Source organism: Myotis myotis, unplaced genomic scaffold, assembly GCF_014108235.1.
Source record: "Myotis myotis isolate mMyoMyo1 unplaced genomic scaffold, mMyoMyo1.p scaffold_m19_p_3, whole genome shotgun sequence".
In the NCBI taxonomy this organism is placed as follows: domain Eukaryota; kingdom Metazoa; phylum Chordata; class Mammalia; order Chiroptera; family Vespertilionidae; genus Myotis; species Myotis myotis.
In genome coordinates, this window is record NW_023416335.1 from 161,876,139 (window position 1) to 161,888,120 (window position 11,982).

The 11,982-nt window shown below is 49.4% G+C and overlaps 1 protein-coding gene across 2 annotated transcripts; it reads left to right on the forward strand.

Annotated features, from left to right (window-relative positions):
- The first annotated feature begins 360 nt into the window (after positions 1–360).
- LOC118650877 (keratin, type II cytoskeletal 75) lies at positions 361–11,521 on the forward strand. Of its 2 annotated transcripts, none has more exons than XM_036299370.1 (9): positions 361–939; positions 1,514–1,728; positions 3,114–3,174; positions 3,521–3,616; positions 4,287–4,451; positions 6,357–6,482; positions 6,624–6,844; positions 8,205–8,239; positions 10,917–11,521. In XM_036299370.1, exons 1-9 carry the CDS (start codon positions 454–456, stop codon positions 11,387–11,389), a joined length of 1,878 nt encoding a protein of 625 aa, XP_036155263.1. In that variant the 5' UTR covers positions 361–453; the 3' UTR covers positions 11,390–11,521. The 2 variants fall into 2 exon arrangements, with proteins under 2 accessions (XP_036155263.1, XP_036155264.1); XM_036299371.1 differs by having other exon boundaries at positions 362–939; positions 10,369–11,059.
- The last annotated feature ends 461 nt before the right edge of the window (positions 11,522–11,982 follow it).

The window sequence follows — 11,982 nt, forward strand, 5'->3', positions numbered from 1 at the left end:
AACAGGAAACAATAAATCGCAGTCACTTGTAATGACACAAGATGTTTGGACAGGAGAGAGTCGGTCCCAGGCCTAAGAAAGCGGTTTAGAAATGAGGCAGTGTTTTTTGAGTCCATTATCAGATGCATGATTAAGACATGACTGAAAGCAATTAATGTGCTTCTTATTCACTTGCTGATCAAGTTGCGACTGGAAAGGATTTTGCACATGGGGGAGGCGCGCCAGGGAACCAACCAGTGGCTCCTACACCATTTCCAGAGGGGAGCTGAGTGTGAGCTCAGGGCTGGAAATGCCTAAGAGATGCCATCAGAGGTCTTGATTAGCACTGCCCCGCCCCTCCCAGAGGCCCATAAAAGCCATGGGGCCTGGGGCTCCCCAGATACCCTGTCTTCTCTATCCCTCTTCATACACATCTGCGCCAGGAGCTCCTCTTGCCCCCCTTTCTCAGCAGCCATGTCCAGGCAGTCCACCATCACTTTTCAGACCGGCAGCCGCAGGGGCTTCAGCACCACCTCAGCCTCCGGGCGCCCTCGCTTCAGCTCAGCCTCTCTGGCCCGCACCACAGGGGGCAGTGGAGGGCTGGGAAGAATCAGTGGTCCAGGGGCCAGCTTTGGAAGCCGCAGCCTCTACAACCTAGGGGGGACCAAGAGGGTCTCCATCAGTGGGAGTGGCAACAACTTCAGAAGTGGCTTTGGTGGTAGGGCAAGCAGTGGGTTTGGGGTCAGCAGTGGCTTTGGCTATGGGGGTGGAGTGGGCGGGGGCTATGGGAGTTCTGGCTTCCCTGTCTGCCCCCCTGGAGGCATCCAAGAAGTCACCGTCAACCACAGCCTCCTGACTCCCCTCAACCTGCAAATCGACCCCACCATCCAGCGAGTGCGGAAAGAGGAGCGCGAGCAGATCAAGACCCTCAACAACAAGTTTGCCTCCTTCATCGACAAGGTGAGCCAGGAGCTGCTTCTGCTCCATTGGGTTGGGCTGGCAGGACCTCTTGGAGTGGCCCCTGGATCAGAGGAGAAGCAGCAACGCAATAACCTCCCTGCTAAGCACATCTGATTAGCAGGTGCCTTCCAGTGGGGTGAGATATTTACAAGTGGGACCAGCTTGCTCCAAGGGACCTTGTGAAAATTTCTCTGTATCCTGCTTGGGAGCCATGTGGGCTGGTTCAGTCAACACCAGGAAAGTTACATTGTTCTTTGCAGGAGGAGTTTCCACTAAGCCAACTAACCTAACCCAGAGCAGGCTTTGTCGAGACTGTCAACCCAAGAATAGAGGCTCCCCATAGAGGCCTCCAAGCCCCACTATACTAGTTCTATGGAAGCCCCTGAGCACTGTGGGGTAGCTTCAAGGGCTTTCTCATCTTGACTTGGAGTTGTCAATTAAATAGTTGGTGTATGGGTGTCTTGTGAGAAGTATACTTTTCTTCTTTCCCTCATTAATTGGAATATCTGGCTCCAACTAATTTCTCAAGTCTCCCCAGTTTCTCAGGATTTCATTCTCTTCTTTCCCACTCTAGGTGCGCTTCCTGGAGCAGCAGAACAAGGTCCTGGAAACCAAGTGGAGCCTCCTGCAAGAGCAGGGCACTAAGACAGTGAGGCAGAACCTGGAGCCCTTCTTTGATGCCTACCTCAATGACCTCCGCCGGCAGCTGGACAGCGTCACCAGTGAGAGGGGCAGGCTGGACGCTGAGCTGAGGAACATGCAGGACGTCGTAGAAGATTTCAAAGTCAGGTAGGTGGGAGATGGGTTTCTGGTCACACGCAGTCATCTCTGGGTGCAAAAGAGCAAATGCTAGTATCAGCTGGGAGGTTTGGAACTTGCAGTCATTATCCCATAAGATGAAGACAGCATGGTGGGAGGTGGCAGAGGTACCCCCATCCCATGTATCACTATTTATAAGAAGCCTATTCTTCCCTGTCTACACAACTACAAAGGGGTATCTATATCACCTAACAGAATATTGTTACTCTGGAAAGCATAATATTATTTCAAGGTGAGCATGTGATTTAACTCCACTGGGCACGGGCTCTATTATTAAGATGGCTTGCATTTCCCAGGATGCACACTAGAGTAAAATGAAGTGATCTGGTCCATCTCGGGCAGCGGTTCTCAACCTGTGGGTCGCGACCCCTTTGGTGGTCGAACGACCCTTTCACAGGGCACGCCTAAGACCACCCTGCATATCAGATATTTACATTACGATTCATAACAGTAGGAACATTACAGTTATGAAGTAGCAACGAAAATAATTTTATGATTGGGTCACAACATGAGGAACTGTATTTAAAGGGCCAGAAAGTTGGGAACCACTGTCCTCAGAAGGCTAAATTTGACTGGCAATCACCCAGGCCCCAGTTGGTGAGGTATCCAGGGGGAAGGGGTAGTCCTCACTGACCCTTTAGCTGCCTTACCCTTGGTTTCTGAGTTAGAGCTACACTTCTTGCTAAAAGCATACTGCTCAAACAGCTGCCCTGAGGCTCAGTGAAAATATACCCAAATGTACCAGGAACACTGTCCTGAACAAAGTTTACAGCAGGCGCTTGGGGCAGCAAAAAAATTTTCTTAATATATTTTTATTGATTTCAGAGAGGACATGAGAGGGAGAGAGAGAAACATCAATGATGAGAGAGAATCACTGATTGGCTGACTCCTGCACACCCCACACTGGGGATCAAGTTGACAACCCAGGCATGTGCCCTGACCGGGAATCAAACTGTAACCTCTTCATTCATAGGTTGATGCTCAACCACTGAGCCATGCCAGCCTGGCAGAGGCAACAAAATTTTTAAAATTCGAATTGTACATCTCTAAGAAGATAGAGTTGCATAAATACATATTTCTATTTCCGTAAGTTCCATGCTCACCTTCTAGTCTTAGAAAAGAAAGAAGAATGGGGGGGCAGGGGGACAGGTAACCTTCTAGCAGAAGAAATTATTCTCCTTTTATAGGAGAAGTAGAGGTTAAGTAAATCACCCAAAGTCATGCACAGGCGAGCAGAAGAGCTGGAGGGGATTTGAGGTCTCTTAACTCTTGTTGCACCAGCACCCTCCTCCTCAGCCTGGGAAGAACTCCATCAAAGCCTTGCTCAATAGCACACCCCCTTCTTCTGCTCACAGGTATGAGGACGAAATTAACAAGCGCACTGCTGCTGAGAATGAGTTTGTGGCCCTGAAGAAGGTGGGTGGAAATGTCTTTCAAAGGAGAAGATTCAAAATTGAATCTTGGAGTGTGGGGCGACCCAACCCTTGGGCCACTCAAGAAATGTCACATGACCTGGAGAATATTTGGAGAGTTCAAACCTGCCAAAATGCTCCCTCTGTATTTATGCCCCACTGCCCCTGCTTAGGGTTTTGTTAGCCCAGGGAACTCAAACCTCTAGTTCTCACCCACCCCAACCCCAACCCCAGATGCAGAGTTTGCTAAAATCCAACCTAGAAGGGCCAGAGAGGAGTCTGCTCAGCTTCTCTGGGACTTGCTGCTTTTGGCAGGTGTCTCAGAGGAGCACCCTGTGCTGTTGTTCCAGGATGTGGATGCTGCCTACATGAACAAGGTGGAGCTGGAGGCCAAGGTCAGCTGTCTGACCGACGAGATCAACTTCTTACGGATGCTCTATGAGGAAGTAAGAGCCTGCAAATGTGTTTATCCCCCCTAGGTCTGGCTTCTGGAAAGAAAGGGGTGCCTCAGAGAGCATCATACCCATAGTGGCCCCACCTGCCATTGTGCCCCAGGTGCTCCAAACTAGGGTTTGGAAGGTCGGGGGACCCAGGAGAACTGCTTGAAATCTTGCCACACTAAAGCCTACTCCAGCTGTGAGGCTTATGCCCCCGCCCCATAGCATATTGAGGAAAGAGTGTTGATTCTTGAATCCCAGGTTACTGGGTAGCATTCCCAAGGGATCAAGACTCACATTTCCATTCCTGCTCCCAGAAAAGTTCAGAAAGGCAAGCTGTGCCTCAACTCACTGGTCAACTTCTTGACCTCTGGGGACACTTCATTCTGGGCACTGTACTAGGAGACCAGATACCTGGGCCTGTGGGAGGGAGAGAGAAGCAGGGAGGGATAAAAACATACTGTGCAGGGGGCAGAGGGCTCTAAAAATCATCTGATCCTAAAGAAACCCTTTATTGTCAATGAACCCAGTAAATGCTGGGAGTGCCCAGGGAAGAGCAGAAGACTCCCTGCCAGGAATGCCAAAGGAGGGCTTCCTGACCTTGATGGGTGGTCAACTGCATGATTTCAAGATCCCTTCTTTTCATGACTTGATGACCCTGAGTTTACTGACCCTGCAGGAGCTGTCCCAGATGCAGACCCAGGTCAGCGACACCTCCGTGGTACTGTCCATGGACAACAACCGCAGCCTAGACCTGGACAGCATCATCGCTGAGGTCAAGGCCCAGTACGAAGACATTGCCAACCGCAGCCGGGCTGAGGCTGAGTCTTGGTACCAGACCAAGGTGAGTGTGGGCACCTCTGTGATAGGGGTCAGGACTAGTGTTTTCTGAAGCCCCAAATCATCATTTAATTTATTAGCCACAAGCTTCCAGAAACATGTGAGCATTTCCATCTCTTTCAACTTGGCAGAAGCATCTCTGATCCTATGAAAACTTGGCTCAAAATGTGTATGGAAACCCACTCATGCACACTATTATGGGGTCAGGCGATGCTAGGCGCTCAGGACAGCCACCACCCCCACATCACTTATGATCTGATTAGGGGTTGGGTGACACTCTAAAACATCCCAGAAACAGTCATAAAGCTGTTTCTAAATGGCTTACTTATTCGGTACATGTTTATAGAGATCCTACAATATGCCAAGGAGATTACAGAGTTGTAAATTAATAAACTGCAAACAGAACCCAAGGTCTGGGAGACCATGAACTGAATAGACAATCTTGGAAGGGAAAAGACAACATTAACAAAAAGCTTCCAAGAAGAGGTGCATTTTCAATCCACTTTGGAAGCAGCAAGGTACAAAAGAGTGCTGAGCAAGGTGTTCAGGGCTGAGCAAGAAGTTCTGTGGGGCTGGAAGGCAGAAATTAGCACTTTGCTAAGCAAGAGAATTTGTATCTGGAAGAGAGAGGTTGGAACAACCAGAGAGAGCTACTGTCCAGAAGTACAGATGGCAAAAAGGCCTGGCTTTGGAGGTTATAGTAAGCAGGATAGTCCAGTGGAGGGGATGAGCACGCTGACAAATTCAGACGCTTTTCAGGGGGCAGCTGCTCACCTACAGGCTGCCTCCTATCCCTTGCTCTGCTCTGTGCACTCATACCTTAGTCCCTACCCCTGCAAGGTGGTGGGAAGGAAGAGGTAATCAGCTGACAAGGGTGCACAGTGCAAAGGCAGCCCTTTGATGGTGAGTGGAGGTGAAATGCACTTAACCCCCAAGTGGAGTGGTTGAAATTTACAGCAATTTCTTTTGTTGGTGATGCTGTTGTTCCCTTTAACTGTGTGTATCCAAAATCAGGAGCTGAGCTATTCAGCATTTTCAAAATCCAACAGATAATTGCTCAGGCAGGGGCCCTTCTTTCATTGGAAATGGTGTGGGTTTCACTCCAGTCCACTCAACACGGGATGCATTTATTTCTCCTAAATGAGTATGTCCTGGATGCGCACCTAGATGAGATGGGGAGCTACCTGAGATGGAGATTCTGTTACAAAGTCTTCAGAACTGGGCCCTCTACAGCCTTGGCTCCACCCAACACCATTTCCTTGCAATGACATCCCGTTTCCCCAGCAGTGGTGTCTGGAGGGCTACCAAAATTCATGATCACAATCAGTCTGGATGTATGTTCTGTGACCATGAGCTACCCAAGGACAGTGACCAAGTCTCTCTCATTTCCAGAGCTCACCACGCCTCTTCGAGCCCCAGGGTCCTCACATAGGCTGTTTCCGGTCTGGAGTGGTCTCCCCCCAGCCAGTCACTTAGCTCCCTCCCTCCCATCCTTCTGAGCACAGCTCAAGCATCTCCATCCCTGGAAAGACTGCCCTGATAGCTTCTCCCACTTCCATAGCTGGGTCAGACTCCTTTATTACACTCTGGTAAGACTTTGTTAAGTTCCTAAGAGGCACTTTTCTCAGTTTGGAACTATATATTCAATAATATGCTGCTTTGATTAATGTCTATCTCCCCCAGTAAACTGTAAGCAGGGGTCTATGTTCTTCACAATATTCCCAAAGCCTAGTACATGCCCATCAAGTAGACGTGCTCAAGAAATACCACCTGAATAAATGAGTGAAGGAATGTGTGACTGATCAGTGAATGGATGGGCCTGCTGTGGTGCTGATGGCCAGGCTGTGCATACAGGGAGTCCTAGCCCTGGCATTTGACCAGATGACTGATTCTGCTCTGGTTCCTTCAGTATGAGGAGCTGCAGGTCACGGCGGGCAGGCACGGCGATGATCTTCGAAATACCAAACAAGAGATCTCTGAGATGAACCGGATGATCCAGAGGCTGAGAACCGAGATTGACAACGTGAAGAAGCAGGTAAAGTTTAGGCATGGCCAAGAATTCCCTGCATACTCATTCCTCCTGGGTCATTCTGCCATGTGCATAGGATTCCAACCAAGAAGCACCACGTGTCCAGGGGCTACCAGGAAGGCTCTCAGCTTCTTCCTTTCCTCACAGTGCTCCAGCCTGCAAACAGCCATCGCTGACGCAGAACAGCGCGGAGAACTGGCCCTCAAGGATGCACGAGCCAAGCTGGTGGACCTGGAGGAAGCCCTGCAGAAGGCCAAGCAGGACATGGCCCGGCTGCTGCGCGAGTACCAGGAGCTGATGAATGTCAAGCTGGCCCTGGATGTGGAGATCGCCACCTACCGCAAGCTGCTGGAGGGCGAGGAGTGCAGGTGAGGGCAGAGGCAGTAACTCCATCCCAGCTGCCTGGCTATTCCTAGGGCCTCAGGCTGCTGCAGCCCTCTCCTCACCTGGAAAGGAGAGCAAAATGCAGGTGGGATTGAATTATGACAAAGAATACAGGTGCAATTTTTTTCATGTTAGTGAGTCGTTATCAAATTCCCATGTTTGAGGTACAACGACCTACAGCACCCCATCGAAATCTAGGACCTGATCAGGTCTAAGTCATCAAGTTCTATCAAAGGAGAAATCTGGTTACGTGGCAGGGCTGGATGTGTGGTATGACAGGCTCTAGACGGAGAATAAATTGTCCTAGGAGTTCGGCTAACTAATAGGCTATGCAACCTTAGCAAAGTCAGTATCCCCTCTCCGACACTCAGTTTCTTCAAAGATAGAATAGAGAGCAGGTCACATGACCTGGCTCAGTGGAAGCTTTGTGCTCTGCCAATTACCAGCTGTGTGACCCAGAGCAAATTATTTAACTTCCCCATTCCTCAGCCTGTACAATGGGGATAACCATAGTTCCTAGCTCATATGTTTTTAAGAGTGTTAATACAGGGGCTATACTTGAAGCTCTTAAAATAATGCAGGGTATACAAAAAGTGTACATTAAATAATCGTTATCATTCTATTTAGTGGCCAAAGTTATAGGCTTGGGAGTCAAATGAATCTGGCTTCAAATTGTGATGCTGGACAAATTAATTAACCTCTCTGAGCTTGAATTTCTCCATCTGTAAAACTGAGATAATAACACCTACTTAATGGAGTTGAGAGAATTAAGTGGCAGAATGTAGGTAACAGGTACCCAATAATTGTTAGCTCTTTTAATGTTCTAAGTGTGTATTTATAAATGAATGCCAGTTCTGTCCTCAAGATGCTAAAACAAAATTACTCTATTTGCTACCACGATAATAGACTGATTATTGCAAGTGTTATGTTTATGACTCAGGCTCCTCTCCACACCTATAATAACCTTAGCACTGCCCAGTGCACGACAATGGTCCATTGTTCAGAGAGAATTCTTCTTGTTCTATGACAAGTCCTGCCTTTTCAATGACACCAGTGTATGATGGCTTTAATTTTCAGAAGGTATCTACTTAGTCTAAACCAAAAATGGGCTTCTGGGATTACAGGTTTTACTCTTATGAACCTCAAACTCCACATTATTTCATTCATTAAATTATTACTTATATTTAATATTACTAGTATTTAAATAATTTCAACCTCCACTATTTCTGCAATAAAAATAAAGGGTTTGTAATGCATTTAAAACAATTACAAAAATGTCATTTTAAATACCCACAAACTTCTGGACACAATAGTAACCTCTTTCTCCCCTCTCCTTCCAATCAGGCTGAGTGGAGAGGGTGTTTCTCCAGTTAACATCTGTGAGTATGACATTCTTTGCATCATTTGGAGTGTTTGTGATTGGGGGATGGAGAGGTGGGCGCGCATGAGGCATTGGAGAGGATCCCACCAAAAGGGTTCATTTTGAGAAGGTTTGACGTTCTGAATTTGTTAAAAAGAGAGCCATCTTAGGAGAGAGTCTTCCATGTCACAATACTGACCTCTTTGTAAGTGTGTGAGTGCCACAAAGTGGCACTGGGAGGTTTGCTGAACTCCTTCTGCATAGAAGACCATAGGCCACACCTCCCCTCTCCCAGGACTTCACACTGTTCTCCATGGGGCTGCAAGTCTGGCTCAGAGACGAGTGTCCGATGCAGACAGACTTTATGAAAACTCTTGCCTTTGGAGGGAGCCTTCATGCTGAGCACAAGGGCATTGTTATTCAGACAGCCTCTTCCAGGAACGATTTGGGAAGAAGCCCTTCTGCTTGTCTCGACTCGTGGATTATAACCACAGAGAGTAGCCAGGAGTTTTCAGGGCAGTGAGAGCACCATACACATAGCAGGGGGTGCAGCGGCCAAGGAATGAGAAGCTTTCGCAAGCTGGCCCGGCCCCCAGCAGAAGTGTCACTCGGAGCTCAGTGCTGGCACCTTGAGGCCAACAGAAATTACTTCTACAACATACACTCTGCAAGTGAGTTTTGTTTCTCTATGTGAGATTCACAAAAGCAATTGGTTATATTAGCCAATGGTTCTAGAAGGCAGAGCTCTCACCCACCCAGGTGTCCATCCTTGATGTCTTTGTCCACGGTTCTCAACCTGTGGGTCGTGAACAATGAAAATACATCCTGCATATCAGATATTTACATTACAATTCATAACAGTAGCAAAATTACAGTTATGAAGTAGCAACGAAAAGAATTTTATGGTTGGGGGTCACCACAACATGAGGAACTGTATTAAAGGGTCGCGGCATTAGGGAGATTGAGAACCACTGGGTCTCCAGAGATCCTCAAAGATAATTTGGGGAATGGACGGCACCACCTCTAAAGTTTCCATTCTCTTGAAAGCACCTGAAAGTCTGTGTTGGTTTCCGAGGGCTGCCACAACAAAGTACACAAACTGGGCAGCTTAAAACAACAGATGTTTATTGTCTCACCGTCTGCAGGCTAGAAATCCCAAACCAAGGTGCCAGCGGGACCGTGCCCCCTCTGAAACCTATAGGGCAGAATGCCCCCTTGCCTCTTCTAGCTTCTGGGGGTTGCTGCCAATCCTTGGCTCACCACTCCAATCTCTGTCTTTGTGGTCAAAGGCCATGTCCTTGTGTGTCTGTCTTCACATTAGGATACCTTCCCTCTTCTTATAAGGACACTGGTCATACTGGGTTAGAGCCCACCCTAATGATTTTCCTCTTCACTTGGTTATATCTGCAAATATTCCAAATAAGGTCCCATTCTCAGGTACTGGGGGTGATGACTTCAACATATTTTTTGAAGGACACAATTCATCCCATAACAGAATCTATTTTTTATTTCAACTTCTCTTCTCAAGAACCCAAAGTAGAAGACTAGATGTTTAAGGTGGTGGTGGTGGTGGTGGTTATAAAAGTTAGGAAAAGAACAGGTTGGGACGAGAATAGTTGGCTGGCCAATGGGTTGGCTGTCACTTGGTCTATCAAGAATATTCCAGCCACCCCCCCTCTGGGATTCTGAGCACAGAGGCTGGGGGACACCAAGGAAAGCACATGTGTGCCTCCCTATGAGCTTCCAGAAATCAGGGAGACACCAGAGCCAAGTCCGCAGGGGGAGATGGGACAGCGCAGCAGGGGGGAGTGGGCGGGATCAAAAGGGAAGGCAGGTGGACTGGAACAGCTTCCCAGAAGAGAGAAGTCTCCATTAAGTTCTGGAAGGAAGAGAGAGGCATGGAGTAGTGGCGGGGAGGCAGAAAGCCATTCCAGACTGGGAGGATGCGGAACTGCTGCACAGAGAGGACCCAGCTGAGGTACAGCACAGTGATCCCACTACACGGGCGGGAAAATTAGGAGTCTAACAGCTGCCTGAGGAGACTACCTTGCCCCCCCCCCCACCAGGAACTTCAGGGCACAGGCCCTGACACCCCCAGTGTCTTCTCTCCTGCCTTTGAATCTGACCACATCTCCTCTCTTCCCACAGCTGTGGTCACCTCCACTGTTTCCAGTGGCTACGGCAGTGGCAGCGGCATTGGAGGTGGAGGCCTGGGTCTCGGTGGGGGCAGTGGCTATTCCTTCACCACCAGTGGTGGGCACAGCTTGGGCATGGGGCTGGGAGGCTCCGGCTTCAGTGCCAGTAGCAGCCGGGGCCTTGGGGGCAATGGTTCCAGTGTCAAGTTTGTCTCCACCACGTCCTCCAGCCGAAAAAGCTATAAACACTAAGTGCAGCCACCCACTCGCTCACCCCGGTCCTGAAACCAGGTTTACCCACTGACCTGGCCTGTGTGCACACACCCTTGGACACCTGGGTCCTTCTCCTTCTTCTCCCCGTCACAAGGCCCACCTGTGCTGCTAGGAAGCCTGGCATCCTGGTAAACCCCAATCTCCAACCTGAGCCAGCCTCTGCCCTCCTGACAGTCCCCCAGACAGCCCCTGGAGCCCTCTCTGTGCCAGAGCACAGACTTTCAAGATTCACATTTGGCTTGTCTTGCAGAGACTCCCCTTCAGCTCCTCCTCCCTCCCTCCCTCCAGATGCAGAAATGCGGAGTCTGTGTCTCCCAGACCATCTTCATGCCAGGTTGTCAGGCCCCCTGTCTCACGGTGCTTATAAGCTGCCTGCTGGGAGTGAAGGCTCCCTCTCTCCCCTCTCTGGAATGTGTCAATTAAATGTATGTGTAATGTGTTTGGTGTCCAGCCCTCTGTTTGGAATGGTGACGGAGCACAGAACAATTCTCCTCCTCCTCCTCCTCTTCCTCCTCTTCCTCCTCCCAGCACAAGGCCTCACACAAGGAGTACCCAGAGCACATCAGACTTTCCTTCCCCACTTCTCCCCAGAGCTCAGAAAGCTGGACTGGAGGGATATGGGAAAGACAGGAGGGCAGACTCCGCACCCAAGCTTCTGCCCACTTCCTCCTACCCCTCATTGGGATGTCTTCTTTGAAAAGCCCCAGCCCCTGGGCAGAAGCTCCGCCCAGCTTCCCCGTTATGTATGTCATGCAGGGTGATGCCATACCTCCCAAAGCCAGACTGTTTCTCCAAAACACTGACGTAGGGTGGGGGGCCCAGCCCTCTGCCAGCAAAGGGACCATTGTTCCCTGACAGCTTCAAACTTGCAGACCTGAGCAGAGAAATCACAGGGGAGAAGCGGAGTTAAAAGCCAGCCCCGGGGCAGCACCTTCACTTAGCACAGGAGACATTTAGGCCCATAATTGCAGCAATGAGACATCCGGAAGCACCCACATTCCTGAGTTTACAGTCTCCTGGACCCCTCTCATCAGGGAAAATTGGGAAGGATTGAAAAGGAAAGGATGGCAAGAAGGAGAGAAATGGCACTGAGAACAATTGTTAAACATCCCTGGTGGAGGGGGAGGATCAAGTTAAGAGCTGGAACAAGAGGAGTAGAGGGGGCAGGAGTTTGCTTCTCTGTAACAAGCCACCTCTTTCCGTCGCTATGAGGTGCATCAGGCCACTGGGCCCCCACATTGGCTCAGCAGTCACTGGCTATCTGAGGTCTGCCAAGTCTCTTAACTACTCCATGCCTCAATTGCTTCATGTGCAAAACAAGAACAGTAATAGCCACCACGTGGTGCTGTGTAAA